The 23,827-nt window shown below is 46.7% G+C and overlaps 1 protein-coding gene across 1 annotated transcript in view; it reads left to right on the plus strand.

The window, feature by feature from the left end:
- LOC139758137 (lachesin-like) overlaps positions 1–23,827 on the plus strand; it is a 39,829-nt gene that overhangs the window by 11,511 nt on the left and 4,491 nt on the right. The window contains exons 2-6 of the mRNA XM_071679286.1: positions 6,789–6,859; positions 11,652–11,872; positions 16,917–17,127; positions 19,320–19,447; positions 23,441–23,609. Of these exons, the coding sequence (XP_071535387.1) occupies positions 6,811–6,859; positions 11,652–11,872; positions 16,917–17,127; positions 19,320–19,447; positions 23,441–23,609 (778 nt within the window). The 5' untranslated portion in view covers positions 6,789–6,810. The remainder of the gene's footprint in view (positions 1–6,788; positions 6,860–11,651; positions 11,873–16,916; positions 17,128–19,319; positions 19,448–23,440; positions 23,610–23,827) is intronic.

Genomic DNA, 23,827 nt, shown 5'->3' on the forward strand with positions numbered 1-23,827 from the left:
TACTCATCACATACTGTCAAGCCGAAGTCAGTCAGTACATTGAAAACGCCAGACAAATGCACTGAAAACACGAGTAAACAAATACATTCAAAACACGAGTAAACAAATACATTTAAAAAGACGAGTAAATAAATACATTTAAAGCACAACTAAACAAATACATTCAAAAGGACGAGTAAACAAATACATTCAAAACACGAGTAAACAAATACATTTAAAGCACGAGTAAACAAATACATTCAAAACACGAGTAAACAAATACATTCAAAACACGAGTAAACAAATGCATTTAAAACGCGACTGGACAAACATTTTAACGATGTTAATTGTCAGTAAAGAGGAAATTTACGGTCCGTGAGAAAGGTAATCAATAATGTCAGTATGAAATGCATGGATTTAAATGCTTTTTACCCCGCGCAGAGCATCAGCTTAGATTCCCCTTCCCCAGACTACACGATGATTCTGTCTAGACCATAGTAGGGTTTTTCTACTCGACTTTCCCTATACAAATTTCGTGAGAGCATACTTTTTCTTAGTGTTTGGTCTTCATTCACAGTTACCGTCTTGCTGGCTGTTGAGCCAGAGGGAGAGGTGGGTAGGGAGGAGCATTCTGCTATACTATCCTGTCTCCATCTGTAGTGGTGAGTAGAGAGGAGCCTTCTGCTATACTATCCTGTCTCCATCTTATTTGGATCGGAAACTTTGGATCCTATCTCTGCCCTCGTCATAGATTTACGGGTCTTCCATCGCCTTGGCTTTTCCCATCACCTCGGTAACGCACTCGTCCACAACTAACAACATCCTAACCTGGCCTCACAACCTGGAAGTTGGTCTCACAACTCCACTGCTGTAATCACACGGGGGTCATCAGAAGCAGTTAAGCTAAGTTGTTAGCCCAAAGCGCTGCACACAGTTAGGCTAAGTTGCTAGTTCCGAGCGCTCCACCTTTCATCACTGGGTCAGAGGGGGATGGCTGTAATCATTATGATTCGGGCCAAAATCACAATGTAAGTAATTTGCTTAACGCCCTTGCATCCATTATTACCTAATATTATATGGAACGCGGGCATGGGGGATTATAAGGCCGGGTGAAATACTGGGTTAATTTGCCCGTGAGAGAGAGAGAGAGAGAGAGAGAGAGAGAGAGAGAGAGAGAGAGAGAGAGAGAGAGAGAGAGAGAGAGTACCCACTCACAAGTACCTATGACGAGATTTTGCCATAAGGCAAGGCTGGCGCGTGGCGCTCACCGCAGAAATAACGAGTTGTGGTGAGAGTTGCATGTTGTCGAGTGTGTAGCGTGCAATGAAGTGTGTGTGTGTGTGTGTGTGTGTGTGTGTGTGTGTGTGTGTATGTGTGTGTGTGTGTGTGTGTGTGTGTGTGTGTGAGGCAGAGAGAAAAGACATAAACCTGGGCCAGGGAGGGGAACGGGATAGCCACTGTTCTCATACCGCCGTCAGCAACCCTGCTGGGACCCAGGTCAGCAGTGAGTGACCTTGTGCTGGTGGTTGCCTACCAGCTACAAGAGAGAGAGAGAGAGAGAGAGAGAGAGAGAGAGAGAGAGAGAGAGAGAGAAGAGAGAGAGAGAGAGAGAGAGAGAGAGAAGGTTAATGGTTGGCCCCTAATAGCTGGTCAATCTCACTTTAACTGTGGGTAATTAGGGTGTAGTATGGCGCCGGCTCACACGGCCTAGCTGCAGTGGTCATCTTCTCTAATTCGATAATGGCCCGGGTGGCCATGGCCCAAGTGGCCATGAAACAATTACGGCCGTGGGAGGGGAGGGGCATAGCATGGCCCAGGTGGCCATGAGACAATTACGGCCCCGGGGGCGCCCTTAGAGAAGTGACCTCATCTTTAACTCTGTGGTGTACCTCTCCTGTGGCACAGATATTACACTCATGGCCGCGCCCCCCTAGCCTCATGAACACAGGACGCCACCACGACCCATGGGTTGTGCTGGCCTGATCCTTGACTTCGGGAAAGGTCAGGTCAAAAGACCAGAGTGTCATATCCAAGGGTCGTACCGTCGTGCGCAGAGGTAGTGTTGTCGTTCTCAAAGGTCGTAAAGTAGTCCCTATAGACTCTGTCTCACTTATATATATATATATATATATATATATTTTTTTTTTTTTTCTTTTTTTTTTTTTCATACTATTCGCCATTTCCCGCGTTAGCGAGGTAGCGTTAAGAACAGAGGACTGGGCCTTTGAGGGAATATCCTCACCTGGCCCCCTTCTCTGTTCCCTCTTTTGGAAAATTAAAAAAAAAGAGAGGGGAGGATTTACACACACACACACATATATGTATATATATATATATATATATATATATATATATATATATATATATATATATATATATATATATATATATATATATATTTTCTCCCCTATCCCTGGGGATAGGGGAGAAAGAATACTTCCCACGTATTCCCTGCGTGTCGTAGAAGGCGACTAAAAGGGGAGGGAGCGGGTGGCTGGAAATCCTCCCCTCTCGTTTTTTTTTAATTTTCCAAAAGAAGGAACAGAGAAGGGGGCCAGGTGAGGATTTTCCCTCTAAGGCCCAGTCCTCTGTTCTTAATGCTACCTCGCAAATGCGGGAAATGGCGAATCGTATGAAAAAAAAAAAAAAAAAAAAAAATATATATATATATATATATATATATATATATATATATATATATATATATATATATATATATATATATATATATATATATATATATATATTGCTCTGCTATTTCCACTCCTCTCACAACCTCTCAGATGACTTCTAGATTAATGTCAAAGTCATTAAGTGTTAACGATCGTCTCAAAAGGAACCTGCTCAAGTTTTCCAATCACTTGTGAAATTCTTGGACAAGTTTCAAAGATTGGTTTTTTTTTCCTGTTTTTTTCCTTTTTTTTCCCTCGGCCAAGAGCCGAGGAAAGTCTGGTTTACTTAGAAAAATTTTTTGGTCCTGTGTGTGTGTGTGTGTGTGTGTGTGTGTGTGTGTGTGTGTGTGTGTGTGTATTAGCCTGTATCGCTGTATGTAAGAATAACAAACTATGTATATTGTACGTGGAGAGAGTTTGACACATGTGAGGGACTTATACATATGTATATCCGCTTATGGAAATGTCTGTATGTGAATGAGTGTGTATCTATGTGTGCGTGTTGGCATGTGTATGCATGTGTGTGTAAATGTAGGTGTGTTTAGGTATGTGTGGTTGTCTGCGCGCGCAGGTGTGCGTGGATGTCAGCAAAATTTAATTTCATATAAACAGTAGAATAGGAAAAGGATTTGGATGTGAATGCTCTCCCAATCAGGGCTGGCTAATCAGTAACCAATGAGAGGGGATGGAGGCAGCTACCCCAATCAGGACTGGCTAATCAGTAACCACTGAAAAGGGGATGGGGCAGCTATCCCAATCAGGACTGGCTAATCAGTAACCACCGAGAGGGGATGGGGCCAGCTATCCCAATCAGGACTGGCTAATCAGTAACCACTGAGAGGGGATGGGGCCAGCTATCCCAATCAGGACTGGCTAATCAGTAACCAATGAGAGGGGATGGAGGCAGCTACCCCAATCAGGACTGGCTAATCAGTAACCACCGAGAGGGGATGGGGCCAGCTATCCCAATCAGGACTGGCTAATCAGTAACCACTGAGAAGGGATGGGGCCAGCTATCCCAATCAGGACTGGCTAATCAGTAACCACTGAGAGGGGATGGGGCCAGCTATCCCAATCATCAGCTTCGAACGACACACTCCCTGAGCCTCGCCAGATCTGGTCTGGCATTGTCTCAGGTAATTGGGACGACCAAGAATGTGATTAAACCAAATAACAAGAGTGAGAAACATCGATTAAACCCCAGAGAAGGCCGGTACGACCCCTGAACACGAGGGTAAGACTCTCTTGAACCTCAGAGAAGGCCGGTACGACCCCTGAGCACGAGGGTACGACTCCCTTAAACCCCAGAGAAGGCCGGTACGACCCATGAGCACGAGGGTACGACTCTCTTAAACCCCAGAGAAGGCCGGTACGACCCCTGAGCACGAGGGTACGACTCTCTTGAACCTCAGAGAAGGCCGGTACGACCCCTAAGCACGAGGGTACGACTCCCTTAAACCCCAGAGAAGGTCGGTACGACTCATTTAGCACGAAGGAATGACTCCCTTTCAACACGACGGTATATGAACCTTATGGGTAAGATGGCCGTGACCTTTGACCTGTCCTTTAAGGGATAAGTTGAAGGTCAGGCCATCATACCCAAGGGGTCGTACCCTCGTGTTCAGCAAGGTCGTACCCTCGTGTTCAGCAAGGTCGTACCCTCGTGTTCAGCAAGGTCGTACCCTCGTGTTCAGCAAGGTCGAATCATCGCGCCAAAGAGGCAAGACAGTGTTAAACCTCGTTCAGTGTTACCAAGGAAAGCTTATAGAAATACGACCATCCGTGTTTGGCAGACTTACAACGAAGCAACACACACACACACACACACACACACACACACACACACACACTCACACACGAGAAACACAAACGCAGCCTCGATGAATCAGAATATGTAAAGAAAACAAACTTTTGCGACGACGAATCTTTATTTAACTGTCTTAAAGACGAGGCATCAGGCACGAAAGGGCTAACTCCCCCCACCTCTCTCTCTCTCTCTCTCTCTCTCTCTCTCTCTCTCTCTCTCTCTCTCTCTCTCTCTCTCTCTCTCTCTCTCTCTCTCTGACTCTCTCATGGAGGGAATAATTCAAAAAACCTTTCATTCCACGCCTGGAATCATCTAAGTAATTCACTTGATTCTTATTCTTTTAACAACCCCCCTCCTCCTCTAGATATTCACTTTGAGTCTGGCATACGAATCCGTGCGAAGATTCACTTTGAATGAACCGCTCGAATCCTCCTTCGGGCGAATCACAGGAACCTCGACTTGTGGAGGAGAGACAGATGTGTTCGCCAGTTAACAACGTATGGCCTATTGATGAACCCGAGTTACTCATGGTCACCATTGATTCCCAGGCTCACACTCTAATAGCATAGTAAAAGCCCTAATAGCATAGTAATAGCCCTAATAGCATAGTAATAGCCCTAATTACCAAGGCAAATTTCCCACAGGTCTATCAATAATCATCGACCGTGGTTAAGTGTGGGTCGTGTGGGGAAGAAGTCTTCACCGTGTGGGGGGAAGAAGGAGAGGGTACTCCACACACACACACACACACACACACACACACACACACATACACACACACACACACACACACACACACACACACACATACACACACACATACACACTCAATGAAGCTCAATTGACGCTCAGACATTACGCCTGATTATATAGTTTAAAAAAAAAGAGAAAAATAAGGAAAAGAAAGAGGATTTATATATCTATTTTTCTTACTAAGCAAGACACGTAGTCCAGCCCGACTCCATAGCCATGATACGACGCGTGTCACGGTGTGTGCGAGGCCTCACAACCTCACAACCTCATAGTCATGTTCTCGTGTTCTGAATCATTTTAGTTCGTTATCATCATCCGGGTCGTTTGGTTGAGTTACGGCCCTCATAAAAGGAGGTGTCCATGGGGGGGGGACGGGCGCTCACAAGCATATCTTGTGAGTCGCTGCGCTGAGGACATGGGTGGGGGATGTTGGTGGTGGTGGCGATGGAGGAGAGAGAGAGAGAGAGAGAGAGAGAGAGAGAGAGAGAGAGAGAGAGAGAGAGAGAGAGAGAGAGAGAGAGAGAGAGAGAGAGAGACATCAAAATATAACTGAAAGAAGAAGAAGAAGAAGAAGAAGAAGAAGAAGAAAAAAACTCATGGTGAATAAAAGAAGATATTCATGAGTTACTTAAATGTGTGACTCATTCTGCTTCATGAGTAAAGTGTTTCACTGAGATTATATAAGTGGGGAGCTTTCACACGAGACACTTACATCAAAACACTGACGTGTCACAAAGGCCCGTCAACCAACCGACCAACATATTCCTCTCTGGTTGATCTATTGTGAGCATGTCAACCAAATTGGCAGGATTAAGCCCAGCAGGCAATGTGGTGGGATTGTGGTAGGAATTGTTACCTGTTATTACAGTCCACCAGCTTGTGTGGCCGGGGGCCCCCCCGTGATTGGCTGCTGAGCGGTCGATAAGCGAAACTGATTGGCAAGTTAAGCTGATTATACGAAATTTAGCGTAGTGGACAAATGTTTGGTATATCTGTGTGTGTGTGTGTGTGTGTGTGTGTGTTTTAACCTCGATAGAGCAGGAAAAAGATCCCGATCTCCAGTCTCTCTCTCTCTCTCTCTCTCTCTCTCTCTCTCTCTCTCTCTCTCTCTCTCTCTCTCTCTCTCTCTCTCTCTCTCTCTCTCTCTCTCCCCACTGGGGTTACGGAGGTGCGCTCTCCATGCCAGCCCCAGGGCACACCCGGGTTCCGTCCAGCTTCACCTGGATGTGAGGCCCTCTGGTGAAACCCTGTGAGTGGCACCGTAACTTGTGGGGGACTCTCATCCGAAGAGCTGGTTCTTCATGGTTGGTGTATGACAGCGTCTTAGAAGTTTCCAGGGAGTCTCTCCATCCTCTTGTTCGTTTGGACAAGTTTTCTGCCTGGATTGCTGGAAGTTATTTCTATATACATATACATGCCCAAGTGTACCTTCGCGTAAGCCCAAGTCAGCGTCTAATGTCGTGGGGTAGGAGGGGATGATATGTGTCTATGTGTCCGTCCATCAATACGATAACAAATTACCCAAATCGTTCTTTTTGCCCCAGTGTTACTGATACATTTCCTTCCATCTTTTCCAGACAATAGACCTTCGTGAAGACAATGCTATTCCCGACGCTGGTGACGCTCCTGATCCCCATCCTGGGCTCTGGTAAGGTGTAGAGTCTTACAGTATTGATAAGTGTTACTGATGCTTAAATGTCATCCTTGTTGGTTCTTTCGTGGGGTGGAACGAATCAATACGTCGCCCCTTCCACGTGAGGTTCGCTGCCTCTACACAACGCTGGTAAAATGTCCACTTCGAAGAACCTTCAAATTCTCTTCTACACGCACGACTTTCATCTACAGGCATATAGAACTTTTGTAGGCTGATGATTTACGACGTAGAGTGTAAACTTATGGCTTACTTTCGTGCCATTTTCTTTTGATATAGTGTACCAGGAGAACACTGGAGTGATATTATAAATTCACCTCACCTTTCTTAGCTGGTGTGGCTTGGTTACTGAGGCTGTACCTTTCGCTGCACCACGTCAACAGCGTCCAGTTGTCCTCCATCTAACTAACATATTATATTCTAGATTACTCTCGTCATGCTGACCTAGCTTCATCATCATCATCACACACACGAGGCCTTTGGCTGGAAAATCTACATCTTGAGCCAAAGTCTTTGTTGTCAATAGTCCTTAATCCCTGTCTCTCGATTTTATTCTTCTGTGGATAAAATTGGCATGTGTGTGTGTGTGTGTGTGTGTATGTGTGTGTGTGTGTGTGTGTGTGTGTGTGTGTGTGTGAGTGTAAGTGTAAGTAAGTGGACTGAGTTTTAAGCCTCCGGGTCCCCACATCTTAACGTCACATTCGTATCATATAAACTTTAGGATTTCCCTACCACCATCAGCATCTATTTTTCTCTTCTCTTATCTGGTGCCTCATCTCGACTCCTACATCGCTGGGGAGGTATTCTTTTGCACGTCCAGTTTCCCGCAGCTGCTGGTCACCAGGGGGTCTGTGTGGTTCGCGAAGGTTAGAGCTTGTTACGATACTTCTTATCCTCGAGTGTGGCCAGCCCGGGACTTCTCTCCTTACAACTCGTTCATAATAACTTCGTATAACTTCTTTATCAATTATCGTCTTTCCCTTCCTCTGAGTCGCCGCCACTGTCCCCACTGCCATTCCCGATGAGTTCCTTTAGATCTTCTCCAGCAGCTCTATAATTCCTGAAGTACAGAGACCAAGTTGGTGTTGAGTACCTTAACCTGGATCAAAGATGAGTCTTACGCATCCACCTGAATACCTTATCCTTCTGCTTGAAAGGAATCGTAAACCAAAGACGGTAGCGTATGCTTCTCTTATGATCCTTCTAATGTTATTTTCCAGTTAAGCATGACGTCAACTCCAGAGTTCTTTTCCCATGATGATACTTGTGTCATCCCGTTTATCCCATAGTCCAAGTCTGTTTTGCTCTTCACCTTTATTAGTCTGTCATTCCATTACACTTGCACTTTCTAATGTTCTTTAATTCATTACTGAGGTTCATATTGACGACAAACATGTTTAGGTATGACGTCACGTCCTTTGGCCGGTCATAACCATGGCTCAGGAACACCAGTGGTCCAAGCATCGAGCCCTAGAGTGTCTTACTACTGTACCAGTTTCAACAGCCATCCAAGGCATGTTGTCACTCCTCCCTCTTTAATTGAATTACTTTCATTCCTTTTAGAAAGTCACCCCAAGCCACCAGCCACGAGTTCCAACTTCTTTATCACTCTCTCATTAGCTGCAGTATCAAAGTCCTATTGCCAGTCTAATGGAATGTAATCCACCTACTCCAATCTCTTTCGTAAGATGTCTTAAGTAAGGATAAGAGTCATTTTTGTTTCTCCTGCAGTCCTCGAGTACACAATTGATTCAGAACCAACTGTGAGCAAGATGCTAAACCTCATCCCTTAGAGTGAGTTGATATTGACAGCTAGTCAGGTCCCTCAAGTGGCCAAGCCCCTGGCTGACCAGGACCTGCACTGACCAGGACCCCAGCCAGCCAGGTCCCCAGCTGGTCAGGATCCTAAGCTGGTCAGGATAATAGCTGGCCATGTTCCCTAGCTGATCAAGGTTCCCAGTTGGTCAGGTCCTCAGCTGGCCAAGTTCCCAGCTGGCCAGGTTCCCAGCTGGCCAGGTCCCCAGCCGGCCAGGGTTTTTTCTTTTTTTTTTTCTAGCTGCTCCCACATCCCATTTAGCCAGGGCCCCCAGCAGGTTATGTCCTCATTGACACCACCTGACACGTTTGATACTTGCTGCAGCTGGTGATGGTGTGTGTGTGTGTGTGTGTGTGTGTGTGTGTGGGGTGAGGGAGGGAGGGAGAAGGCTGTATAGTACAGCTGATGGCTCGTGCTACCACTGTACACTGTTCACAGTAGCTGTAACTTATGCCTGACTCTCCAATATGATTAAAAAAAAATTCTCATCCATTTGAAAAAAAAAAAAAAGAATGACCCAGGTAAAACCTTTCTATCTCTGTGCTTCCAGTTTTGTCTGTGCGACTGTCTGTGTGTGTCTGTCTGTGCGACTGTCTGTGTGTGTCTATCTGTGCATCTGTCTGTGTGTCTGTCTGTGTGTGTCTGTCTGTGCGGCTGTCTGTGTGTCTTTCTGTAGGCAAATTGTCTCCAGATGTGAGTAGATGGAATCTGTGAAGTTGTATAGAGATATTGGTCATCACTCAAGTATGTAATGGAAGTCTTTAGACCTTTTAAACTTAGAATGAAAAAGAGAAATACACCTTTTATCCTTCCTGTTTCGCAACTTCATTCAGCATTTATGGATTTTTGCTTTTCGTTTTTCTGTATCATGCAGGATAAGTATACACTCAATGAGCGGTTCTTGTATACAGTATACTGTATTTCTTTTTTTCGATGGTTCGCTGGGCCGAGCTTTACCACACAGCTGTATTACATCTGTGCATGCATGAAGTAATTTTGCTTAACGAGTATGTTGGGTGATGGCTTTTTATTGGTGCTAAATGCTTTCCCGATAGAAAAAAAAAAAGGAAAAATGCAAAAAATTTGAATGAAGGTTTTTAGGCCTCGATTAGAGTATATATATATATATATATATATATATATATATATATATATATATATATATATATATATATATATATATATATATATATATATATATATATATATATATATTGTGCGGCACAAGCCTTTGCTTCGCAAGATTTCTTCCTTGGCTTTTCTGCTACTCTTTGTTCTGTAATGCACAGTTTTCTCTCCGGACGTCTCTTTCTTTAAGTATTGGTCACACCCCAGGGCTGTGTCCTATCACCTACCCTCTTTCCTCACCATAAATGATCTTTCCTCAGCTTTCAATCCTGTTCGCTCACGCCGGTGAATCCATTCGACACACTTCAGCTCACTTTCCCTTCCTTCGGCACCCAGATACTCGTTCTTTTTCTCGCACTGAACATGTTTCCTCACGCAGTTCGGACCTGCGCAATATCACAGGACGGGGGAAACTGTCTTGGTGACATTACTACTTACGTCTCCTTCTAAATCTCACGCGATTCAAGTGTTCAGTACTAGAACATCTCAGGTCCATCCTGTTCACCTGATAAGATCATCCTAGTTAATGCTGGGGTAGCTGGAATCTCCCACAAGTATCGCTTGTCTTATAACCAGAGACTCTTAGTGTATAAAATGATACTTGTAGAGTGGAGTGTTGGTGGACCCCACCTGGGACGTGGTTACATTCGCGAATGAAAAGTCTTCGTAGGCGAGGCTGCATTATCGTTCACAGGCAGAAACAAATGCAGTTTCATCAAAGTTCTTTTTTTCTTTTTTAATTTTCGCTCTCAAGGAGTCCACCATTCTAAGATCCTTCTCGGATTGGAGCCTTGAAGCTGCACGGGCCCCCAATTAAAGAGGTCCTGAGGTTGTATGATTGATTAATTATGAAGGGGAGAGAGAGAGAGAGAGAGAGAGAGAGAGAGAGAGAGAGAGAGTATGGGTGCGAGGGAATCTCTCATCACTGGTGTCAGAAGTATTGTCAGTGTGGATTTTGTCAGTCCGTCCCCTACCACGTCCGTACCCATCTTTTGTCCGTATTTAATTACCTACCCCGCCCTGGACAATAGAGGAAGGGAGTTCTACGCTCGTGGTGCCCCATTTCTTGAACTTTACTATCAATACAACTTTGCTGAACTTCCGTATGCTCTCTCCACACACACTGTCACTTCATCCCACTCATCCACATCTCTGATACTGTGGAAGGTCTTCATAACATGTCTTCTGACAATGTTTTTGTTTAATCTCTTACACTGACGTAGATCTGCTCTGTTTCTTACATCCCTCAAGGAAGTGACCACCGTTAACATCGCCAAGCTGGCTCAGAAACAAGACAACTGGGATTAAGTCATTATTCATTCTTCTCTTTCCCCTGGTGGGTAGAATCATTACCTCTGACTCCTCACTGTAACTCATGTCTCTCAGTTCAGGTACCATCTTTATTGTCCTCTTCTGGACCTTCTCTTTTACATCTAAGCCTTTGTTTACAGTGTGGGAAACCAAACCTGAGAAATATCCAGGTGTAACTTAGAGTGTAGCTAGTGTGCTAAACTTTTCCTTATCCATGTATCTATCTGGATACTCACCAGTCTTCCCTCTTGCTCTCACCGCCATAGTATCTAACCCTTTCAACCATGCCATTACCTCCAGATGACTTTATATGTCTCCCGTCGACGCGGCAGGCGTGAATCAGCTGACATACTGTACAGCAAGACTGGCACTCATCCCTTCTCATCTCTCTCACCACCAGAACCTCTTCTTCCCTGCTCCTCCCTTCTCATCCCTCTCGCCACCATAACCTCCTCTTCTCTGCTCCATCTCTCTCACCACCAGACCCTCTCTCCTCCATAAAGCTGTCACACACTCTGGCCCTGTGCATTACAGAGATGGTGGTGCAGTCTGTAGGGGACTCTGCCCCGCGTCAGGACGGGGTGGAGGCGGGAGCCGAAGACGACGGCGTCTCCGAAGTCCTCGGCCACTTGGATGGCCTTCAGTTCGACCTCGACCAGCCCTACTTCGACTACGAGGAGTCGGCCAACGTGACGGCCCTCCTGGGGAAGACAGCCGTCCTCAACTGTCGTGTGAAGAGCATTGGCAACAAAACAGTAGGTTCTGGCAGTACTGCAGCTGACGTGTTGATACTGTAGTTAATATCGTTAGTATTGTAGTTGATACTGTAGTTTGCAATGTAGTTGATACTGTAGTTGATACTGTAGTTGATACTGTAGTTGATGCTGTAGTTGATGCTGTAGTTGATACTGTAGTTGACACTGTAGTTGATGCTGTAGTTGATACTGTAGTTGATACTGTAGTGGGTCATGTACTTGATACTGTAGTTGGTCTTGTAGTTGATATTGTAGTGGTTACTTTACGTAATAATGTAGTTAATTATGTAGCTGATACTGTATTTGATATCGTAGTTGATACTGTACTTGATTTTGTACTTGATACTGTAGGTATGAGGTGATACTGGACACTGGGGTATACTATGCCAGGCTGATCGTTAGACAACATCTGAAACACTGTAGCACAATGGTACAACACTTGAACACGATGGTACGACGTTTAGGTATGATTTGCCTAACCTTTGACCTGATCCTTTGAGGGTCAGATCAAAGACCGTACCGCCTTGCTCAAGTGTTGTACCGTCGTGCTCACGTATTGTACCGTCGTGCTCACGTATTGTACCGTCGTGCTCACGTATTGTACCGTCGTGCTCACGTATTGTACCATCGTTCAAGATGTAAGGATCTCCATATCTTGAGAAATATGTCTTCTTCAGAGGAAAAATAATTCCCTCATCAAACGTGTTGCGAAAGATTACACCGACTGAAACACAAAGTGTATCAAACCTGGGTTGTACGAAGGCTTCGTGGACGGGTTCGAAGCCTCTCCAGCTTTTCTTCTTCATGATACCCTAAAGTTCGAGTCATATTTCATAAAGTCCAGGCACCCCCAGCGGCCACTCAACCCGCGAATCCTTATTACATATTTCGAACCCCCTCCGTGCGGTCCGCCAGTATGCTCCGCCATGAACAGAAAATGGAAGTGCCTCGGGGGTCTGGCTGAGGGGGAGACTCGAGTATTCCTGGGGCTGCAGCCGTCAAATAAACCTCTGGGAACAGCCTGAGTTTGTACGAGTGGCGTCGTTGCCAGGAAGATATTGGTAATATTGGTCTCAAGAGCAGAGATAATTCATGGCGTAATAGGGATCCGCACATTCACTTATGGCCGCTTAGCCTTGTGTCAGCAGGCGAGACGTAGCGAAGGAAACCCATTAGGAACCTTGGAGATAATATTGCTTAGGAGAGAGCTAGATGTCTGGGAGAGAGAGCTAGGTGCTTGGGAGAGAGGACTAAGTGCCTGGGAGAGAGGACTAGGTGCCTAGGAGAGAGCTAGACGTCTGGGAGAGAGGACTAGGTGCTTTGGAGAGAGGACTAAATGCTTGGGAGAGAGGATTAAGTGCCTGGGAGAGAGGGCTAGGTGCCAGGGAGAGAGGGCTAGGTGCCAGGGAGAGAGGACCAGGTGCCTGGGAGAGAGGGCTAGGTGCCTGGGAGAGAGGGTTAGGTGCTTGGGAGAGAGGACTAAGTGCTTGGGAGAGGGGACTAGGTGCCTGGGAGAGAGGGCTAGGTGCCTGGGAGAGAGGGCTAGGTGCCTGGGAGAGAGGGCTAGGTGCATGGGAGAGAGGACTAGATGCCTGGGAGAAGGTAGTCGGAGCATGGGCGTGAGAAATTGGTGCCTTGTAGAGATGACGAAGAACCTGAGAGTGAGGAATCGGTACCTGGGAGAGAGAGAGAGAGAGAGAGAGAGAGAGAGAGAGAGAGAGAGAGAGAGAGAGAGAGAGAGAGAGAGAGGTGCAAAAACACCTGGCCCACTCCCCGTGCCATATCACAGCTGCCTCTCTCCAACAGCAGCCACCACAACAATAGCCCCACTACAACCACTACAATAGCGATACAGCCCAATACAATAACCCTTCCCCAATCTGACATCCTCCCATATCACCCACCCTCCCAGTCATTACTACGGGGGGAAGGGAGGGGATGGGGGGTTTAACCCCCCCTCTCCCACGTACCTGGGTGTAGCTCGCCGTTATTCAAGACAGGCGAGGCGTCCTTCATCGTTTTTCACGGAGACCATCACCCAGACAATACACGGCCGTGAAGGCCCTGGGTTTCTTCCTTCATTATTCATTGCTATCATTCACATCGGGACAGCGTTGTCAAGGTTCGCTCCATTCTTTATTATTCATAGGGTGATAATCATCCTGAATGTTGCAGTGTTGTCAGGGTTCTTCTCCCTCTCCTTCTTCTCTCTCTCTCTCTCTCTCTCTCTCTCTCTCTCTCTCTCTCTCTCTCTCTCTCTCTCTCTCTCTCTCTCTCTCTCTCTCTCTCTCTAACCCAACCACACACACAGAGGTATATCACCCTCTGCCTCTCGCCCAACCGCCTCTCACACTCTCACCTCCTCCACACCTCTCACCCACAAGCTCTGGAGTTTATTCTTATCGATTTCCACAATCAGGAAACCAGATCCCCACAGTGAGTCAGTGCTTCCCACACTCAGCTACCAGGTACCCCCACACAGTGATTCAGTAAAAGCTAACTGATCATTCAGTAGTTTGCTTAGAAAATCGATCTGTTCGTATTGTTCGTATATACTGTATAACAAAATCTTCACTCACTACATTTTTACTCATAGTCTATCAACAGGAACATCTGTAGTCCAGTCTTATCTATATAAGATAATTGTAGTTCCGTCTTATCTAAGATAATTGTATTTCCGTCTTATCTAAGATAATTGTATTTCCATCTTATCTATATAAGATAACTGTAGTTCCGTCTTATCTATATAACTGATTATAGAAGGACTAGCTATATGTCTTCTCATTAAATCTAATGGAAATGATCCTCTCTGTAGTGACCCCCTGAACCTTCCTGACCGTGTCTCTCTCAACCCCAGAACCCAGTGGCTCACAGTGCGTCACAGTTGTCCACCGTCACCACACATACCTGGCCTCTTATTCCCAACCTGGCCTTCATCCTTCGACTCAGTCCCCCTCCTTCATGTCACACCATGACCTCCTTGGCATCCTGTGACTTCCCTTAGCGCTATGACCCTTCTCTTACCCTCTGGTCTCCCATGGCGCTCTATGACCTCCCCGTTACTCTCTAAACTCCCTGGTGCTCTATGGCTTCCTTAGCGTTCTACTGTATCATTGTCTTCCTTGACTTCGCTCTATTGTCCATCCAAACATGGTTCATGTTCCCTGCATCTGTCTTACTCGATCAGTGCTCATCCCTCCTCCTATCTGAGTCCTCCTTCCTAAGTCCTCCTCCTTAACTCCTCCTCCCAAGGCCTCCTTCCTAGATCCTCCTCTCTCGTCGATCCTCCCTATGTCCTCCTCCTCCCAAGGTGCTGCTTCTCCCTTTGTCCTCCTCCCTCCAAGATTCTCCATCTCGCTATGTCCTTTTCCTCCCCATGTCCTCCTCCTCTCCATGTCCTTCTCCTTCCAAGGTTCTTCCTGAATGCTATCTTCCCCTCCTCGTTCCGTCGTATGTCATTTGTACACAATATAATCTTCCTTAGATCATGAACTGCAAGAAATCCTTCTCGCTCATATTGTGCCACACATCTCTCTCTCACTAGAGGCATCAGTGGGTTAATCTGAATACTTCTCTCTGAGGGTAGATGTGGGTATTTGGATAGATGTAGATACTTTTCTGTGAGAGTAGATGCGACTATCTTTCTGTGAGGGGAGCAAGTCTACCCCTAGGGAATTGGGCGACCCTAACCTATTGCAAGGTTGAAGGGTTAGGTTTGTGGATCCTCGTCCTTTGAAAATGAATCTCATAAAGTATCTTTGTATCTATATACTTCATCTCTCCCATGAAAGTGAGGATACAGTTCGTGATGACAGATATATATATATATATATGTATTCTCAATGTGTCTACGTATATCTTTGTGCAGAAGTATTGGATATTATTAGAAAACAGTCCATTGTCTCCCTCCCCTTCGATCATCTTGTGATATATGATGATGTGATGATGGAAACATTCAATGTTTTATCTTACATTTCGCCCAGTTTCTCCATCTATCATTGTGACGTGTTAATTGTCCCGACTGATTTATACTCTCATGGCATCCAGTGTCCTACCATTTCTCATCACTGGCTTCAGTTCTCGTCATGATTAATGTACCACACTGTATCACGTCATATTCCTTTCTTGTGTCTCCCTATGTTCATGCTGGGCCTCGTAATTGCCTCTTTTACCGTCTTCAATAGAGCCAATGTCGGGGGGTTTTTGTGGTCCACGTACATTAGATTCAACTTTTCCCCTCCCATTTCCATAGGGTTGGGCCAAGTGCAAACAGCCCCTCAGCTGACACACACACACACACACACACCCTCAACGTAGACCTCGCTGTAGGAAAGTGAAGAGGATCTTCAAAACCATTTCAGAACTTCTTTATGACTAACTTCCCCTGTAACTTGAAGCGTCATGTGAGACTGGCAGTTCAGTTAACGCTTGATTCCCCCCCCTCCAACCCCAACACACCCACACACACACACACACACACACACACACACACAGAGCCAACAGTCGTATCCCTCAGACATCATCAGAAACTTACTCAATGTGACCTTCAAAAAGATCCTTCACCTCCTTTCACAGTTTGCATAATTTACCCCTCCCACCTGCACTCAACCTTGAAAAGATGTTCCTCACCAGCTTCATCCCTTCCTTTGCCACGCATCCTACACAGTCTTAACAAACATTCACACTCGAACACTTTTACCACGACTGAATTCGACAAAAGCCCTCGTTCACTTAAGTTCATGGTCACTCTCTATTGCTCCCTCGGGAGATTATTATTCTAGCGCGTTGATTTATCGTCATTCACCAGAGCGTTCAATACACCTTCACCTCGTCTCTCTCTTACATGACTATGCTGTGTACCTGAGCTCCCCACCTCCCGTATTATCACACGTGATAAAACTCTTGAGTAAAAAGAAAAAAATACTGATTCTCCTTCACTGACAGTGATAGAAATCCGGAAGATGTCTGCCTCTTTGAGATCTGAAGAACCACTCTTTCACTGTCATTATGTTTTATCATCCTTGCGTGTCTTCTGCTGCCGCAGGTGTCGTGGGTTCGTCACCGGGACATCCACCTCCTAACGGTGGGTCGCTTCACCTACACTTCGGACCAGAGGTTCTCAGCCCGCCACACGGAGGGCTCCGAGGACTGGCTCCTCATGATCCACTACCTGCAGGAGAGGGACGCTGGCGCCTACGAGTGCCAGATCTCCACCACGCCCCCACGAAGCCACCTCATCCATCTGTCTGTTGTTGGTGAGGTGCTTGGCCTGTTGTGTCGTTGGTGAGGTGAGGTGAGGTGAGGTGTTGTATTGTTATTGAGGTGAGGTGAAGTGACGTGAGTGCTAAGCCTATTGTACTGTTCTTGAGGTGAAGTGAGGTGTTGGCCTATTGTATTATGAGTGAGGTGAGGTGCTGGACCTACTGTATTGTTGTTAGTGAGGTGAGGTGCTGTATTGTTGGTATTGTGCCTACCCAGCTGTTCATCCTTCCTTCTGGGCTGGTCGAGAGAGAGAGAGAGAGAGAGAGAGAGAGAGAGAGAGAGAGAGAGAGAGAGAGAGAGAGAGACTGTGGAAGACGTGCACAGCAAGCGCAGCAGCTCGGACACTGTGGGAGACGTGCACAGCAAGCGCAGCAGCTCGGACTCTGTCTTTTACGAGGAGAACATTAGCACAGATGTTAGACAGCGCCACCTGCAACATCATCTACGATGTTGCATCCTCACCACCCAGGGGTTGTGATGTCCACAGCTACATCACTTCACCCTGGGTGTGATGTTGACATGAACATCACTTCACCCTGGGTGTGATATTGACACGAATATCAGTTCACCTTAGGTGTGATGTTGACATGAACATCACCCTGGGTCTGATGTTGACACGAACATCACTTCACCCTGGGTGTGATGTTAACATGAACATCACTTCACCCTGGGTGTGATGTTGACACGAACATCACTTCACCCTGGGTGTGATGTTGACATGAATATCACTTCACCCTGGGTGTGAGTTGACACGAACATCACTTCACCCTGGGTGTGATGTTGACATGAACATCACTTCACTCTGGGTGTGATGTTGACACGAACATCACTTCATCCTGGGTGTGATGTTGACATGAACATCACTTCACCCTGGGTGTGATGTTGACATGAACATCACTTCAACCTCAGCCTCAGCTTGGAATGCTTGTATAACGGGGAAGTAACTGTGTAATTAGGTCGTCTGAATCAAGTGATGCAGATAACGCCACCAGTGGAGTCCGGCAAATGCTCTTGACAGCGTGTAATGTGGGATCATCAGGTGATAAATGGGTTTCAACCCCACAGCATCAGTGGTTCAACCCCACAACATCAGTGGTTCAACCTCACAACATCAGTGGTTCAGCCTCACAACATCAGTGGTTCAACCTCACAACATCAGTGGATCAACTCCACAGCATCAGTGGTTCAACCCCACAGCATCAGTGGTTCAACCCCACAGCATCAGTGGTTCAACCCCACAGCATCAGTGGTTCAACCCCACAACATCAGTGGTTCAACCTCACAACATCAGTGGTTCAACCCCACATCAGTGGTTCAACCCTAAAACATCAGTGGTTCAACCCCACAACATCAGTGGTTCAAACCCCACAAGATCAATGGTTATGTAAAGAGAAAGAGGCTTTAAAGGTACCACAGTGCCATGGACAGATATCTTTACCTTCATTTCTTTATCACTTGAACATGACTGTACGACCCCTAAGTACGTCAGTATACGACCCTTGGATAGAATGGCGTGACCTTTGACCTGACCGCTAGGGCCAAACCACCGTATTCAAGGATCGTCCAGTCAGGTCCAACTGGCCAGTATAGGTATGGTTCCAGCGGGACGAACGCACAGTCATGAACACTTGCTGTTAAGGATATGGCATGTTTATGAGTTTATACTTCTGCCACTGCCCCCTTCCCTCGTGGCCCAGGTGATTACTGGGCCGAGATTGCGAGAGAGAGAGAGAGAGAGAGAGAGAGAGAGAGAGAGAGAGAGAATGATCTGTAGAAATAAGCTGGAAGTTCTGTTTAATGCACAACTCAGATCTCATTTGATAAAGCGTATACTTTTCTTTTTAACGTACGTCAGTGCTTTGTTATATCAATTACATCAATTACATCAATTCATGCGCATTAATAATCCGATTTCTCTCCTTTGTTTATCATCTATCAACAGCTGTGTATATAAGGCTATTCACAGTATTGACAATAAGCATCTCTTCCTCCTCACACAACTCTAACCATTCTCCTATCCACCTTCCACCATCTCTCTTTTTATCCCTTCTACTCCTCTCTACGCCATTATCACGGACTTTTAAGGGTCTTTATATCCCTGTCTTCACTGTAGTTTCCCTCCGTGGTCAGGGCGCGCCTGACGTTGGCTCCTGTGTCTACTCCTCCTCTCTCTCACTCTCCTCAGAAGCTGAGACGGTCATCGTCGGGGGACCAGATGTCTACATCAACACGGGCAGCCGTCTGGCCCTCAGCTGCAGCGTCATGTACAGCCCAGAGCCGCCTGCCTTCATCTTCTGGTACCACGACGACCAGGTGAGTGCTCGGGTCTCAGCAGCGTCGATCCAACTGAGCTGGATCCTCTTCCACTTCATACCTGTCTGTCAGGACCTTGGCAATCAGGAGCCTCATCCTGAGGTTCCAGTCCCGGTACCTGGTTGGTAATGGTCCTGGTACCTGGTTGGTAATGGTCCTGGTACCTGGTTGATAATGGTCCCGGTACCTGGTTGGTAATGGTCCTGGTTGGTCGGCTCTCTCCCTCGGCAACGGGTCTTCGGGTCATTTGCCGCAGAGAGAGAGAGAGAGAGAGAGAGAGAGAGAGAGAGAGAGAGAGAGAGAGAGAGAGAGAGAGAGAGAGAGAGAGAGAGAGAGAGAGAGATGGGCGCCTACAAATCTGCAGATGTCTGATGAGGGAACATATTAGCCCTGGACGTCAGGTCAGACACATCGCCCACAGACCTTATCCTTGGAAGAGAAAGGTTGGAGTCTGGAAACGACAAAAAGAAAGGGTCTTTTATATATATATATATATATATATATATATATATATATATATATATATATATATATATATATATATATATATATATATATATATATATATATAAATATATGTATGTATATATATATATGTATCCTTCGTGGAGACCAGGTCGGCCCTCGACTCACTAGCCTTCGGACGACCTGGGCAGAAGGCAGACCTGACACTGCCTGAAATCCGATTATGGAATCCCACATTGTAAAGTCTTCATCTGACCACAGAAAACACTGTAATGTTGTGTTCCCGAGACCTTGACGTGGCGTGGCGGGCGGCGCGAGAGAGAGAGAGAGAGTTGGGGGTTAGTGCTATCCAGAGGAGAAGGCCCAGACGCCTGCAGATAGGTGGGGATAGTACTGTCCACGCGAGGGAGGGAGGGGGAGTCGAGTCTTGCCACCTGATAGAGAGAGGCAGGGATGGTGCTGTCCACATGTGGAGGTCTAGCCATACAATGTGGAGAGAGAGACAGGGATAGTACGATCCACGTGAGAGGGTCTAGCCGCCCGCAGAGAGGCGGGGATAGTAATATCGACATGAGGAGGCCTAGCTACACGATATGGAGAGGTGGGGATCGTACTATCCACGTGAGGTCTAGCCACACCATGTGAAGAGGCGGGGATAGTACTATCCACATAAGAGGGTCTGACCACCTGCTGAGAAGTAGGGATAGTAATATCCACATGAGGAGGTTTAGTTTCAGCCAGCAGAGGGGTGAGGATAGTACTATCCCGGTGAGGTTGTCTGGCCCACAAACTACGGAGATCCGAGTTCAAGCTGAAGTATGGCTTTGGGCGAGCACCAGCAGCAGCACCAGCGGCAGCAGCAGAAGCAGCAGCAGAAGCAGCAGCAGCAGCGCTGTAACACGAGGCCAGCCGTTGCCTGCTTGTGGTGAACACGTGTGTATAAAACATCTGTGGACGTGACGACCCATTACAACTGACAGAATAAGAAGATCTTGGTGGTGGTGGGTGGGTGTGTGTGTGTGTGTGTGTGGTGTCGGATGAGGACTGGCGGGAAGTTCCTGTATGTCACGATGAGAGGTTTCTGTCAAGGGAGAGAGAGCGAGAGAGAGAGAGAGAGAGAGAGAGAGAGAGAGAGAGAGAGAGAGAGAGAGAGAGAGAGAGAGAGAGAGAGAGAGAGAGAGAGAGGTGGGGTGAGCGGGTGGAGGGTTGAGAGCAGGCGTCAGGACGAGAGGAGATTTGACTGAGTGGTCAGGGGATGAAGACCAGGCCAGACAGGAGTCTGTGGCTTGTAAAGTGCTTGTGTGGCCGGAGCTGTGGCCCGCGGGTCGTTGTTAAGTTGGCCTGTGGGTTGGGTTGGGTCTGGCCCCCCGGATCGTGGAGACGATATATATATATATATATATATATATATATATATATATATATATATATATATATATATATATATATATATATATATATATATATATATGTGTGTGTGTGTGTGTGTGTGTGTGTGTGCATTAGATAGATAGACAGATATGTTTTGACAAGGAATGTCTTGGACAGATGGAGTAACGGGTGGCGAGATCTGAGAGTGGATGCTGAAAGTTACTAGTGTAGGAGACACGGTGAGTTTGCAGACGTGATGGAGCCCATTGGAGGCACCAGCTAGTGCGAGGGAGTGAGACACGAGTGTGCAATAACACGCTGGCAAGAGGGAGGCAAGCGGGAGGGAGGGATTTTATCTTGGCTCTCTCGTAGAATAGAAAGAGTGGATCAGACTGAAGGACTAGGGTGAGTTGGGTTAGTTGGAGAGAGAGAGAGAGAGAGAGAGAGAGAGAGAGAGAGAGAGAGAGAGAGAGAGAGAGAGAGAGAGAGAGAGAGAGAGAGAGAGAGAGAGCCACTTCTTTCTGGGGGGAGATTTGCAGGCATGCGGAAACTGAGATGGAATTGGGGTTGGAAAGCTGACGGATGGAGTACACGTGGATCAGGTCAGGAGACGAAAAAGGAAAAATTGAGAGTCAGGGAGGAGGGTGTTTGGCGTGGGGAGGGAGGAGAGCATGTAGGTGGGAGGAGGGGTGGTACAGAGGGAGTGCAATTGAGGACGTTTTGCATGGGCCAGGTCGCTAGGGGGAGTGGGGGAGACAGCATGATGTCCATAGATCGTTCAGGTAATGGGACCAGCAATAAGTTTGTTCCTCTCTTAAGCTGAGCTTCTTATCTGAGTCCTCTACCACCTCGGCGTCTTAGTCACGCCTCTTGGAGACGATGGCGCAGGCAGCCCCAAGCACAGCGTCCGTCTCGTGCCTCTAAGTTCTACACGAAGGGGCGTCGTCCCTAAAGATCACCCTGCCACATGAAGCACGGGAATTGTGAGTTAACGAGCAGACGGAGGAACCCTGAGAGGTGTTATGTCTCGTCCACACCGAGGAAGTTGGTCAAGAGTTTGGCTCATGTGAGGTGAGGTGTGGCCAGGATGTGCCGCGTAGTATGTGATGAGGAGTGAGGTGCTTTCAAGACGTGGGTTCCTCCTAGTCACCCAGTGAGACTCTGTCTGCTGGAGGATGTTTCTGCGTTATCATCACATCATTAGAGAGGTATCGCAAGGAAAGGACGAACGAAAGCTTTATTTACACACTCACTCTCTAGCCAAAGCCGAAACTCCACAGCCAAGTTCCGCAGACTGCTTTATACCCTGGTTGAGCCCCACTTCCCATATGCCACATCGATCCAATTCATTCCATCCCATGCACCCCTCCCACTCTCCAATTCGTTCAGATCCTCCTTTATTTAATCGTTCCATTTCCCTCTTGGTCTTTCCCTTCCTTTCACCCTCCACTTCCGCCGCGCAGATTCTCTTGGACGGTCTTTCTTTACTCATCCTCTCCGTATGTCCAAACCATTTCAGCATATCTGGTCAGTACTCTCGATTAGATTGTGCTTTCTGCCACACCTCTCTATTGCACCGTTATGCCTTACTTGATCAACCCACCCTACACCAAATATTGCCTTCAGATATTTCATATCCAAATAGTCCATTGTAATTCTAGCATTAATTTTTCTCTCTCTTATTATCATAGAAGGGCACTGTAGATGTATTCTTCCAGTCTCTAGGTGCCACATCTTGGGCCATACAAACGATGAATTGTCTGATTAACCAATCAACAACCGTCCTTTCTTGAGAGACTCGCTTGCATTCCCATCAACTCCTTCCGCATTGCCACACTTCATCTTACACAAGGCTTTCACTACCTCCTCTCGTTTCACTCAACCATTCGACAGGATTCCCTTGCTTTGCACATCACCTGGTCCCAAACATACTACATTCGCCACCCTAACAACTAACACATACAGAGAGTTCTTCAGAATACTCACTTTAGCTCTTTTTTTCCTTCTTTATCTGTTATCACTACTCATATACTCCTCTCACTGACCTTCCCACTATTCGTTTTTATAGTTATTACAGGCATAACGATCCCCGAAGTCCTTAGTGAAATTACACCAGTTACTGAGGAATGCTAACCCTCCTCCTGGTGTTCATGGCAGCTGGTGAGCTACGACCGGACGCGCGGTGGGGTGGTGGTGTCCACGGAGAAGGGCGTGGTGACTACTTCCAGACTCCTGGTGCAGTACGCGGAGACCCGCCACTCAGGGCTCTACACCTGCGCCCCGGCCAACTCCAGGCCCAAGAGTGTCAACGTCCACGTCATCGCCGGTAACGTATCCTTTAGTGTGGCACTGCTGACGTAACGTTTGTCATACCACAGTATGGTTGACCTAACGTTTGTTGTGACAGTGTTGACCTAACGTTTGTTGTGACAGTGTTGACCTAACGTTTGTTGTGACAGTGTTGACCTAACGTTTGTTGTGACAGTGTTGACCTAACGTTTGTTGCGACAGTGTTGACCTAACGTTTGTTGTGACAGTGTTGAC

Source organism: Panulirus ornatus, chromosome 29 (assembly GCF_036320965.1).
Source record: "Panulirus ornatus isolate Po-2019 chromosome 29, ASM3632096v1, whole genome shotgun sequence".
NCBI classification, from domain to species: Eukaryota; Metazoa; Arthropoda; class Malacostraca; order Decapoda; family Palinuridae; genus Panulirus; species Panulirus ornatus.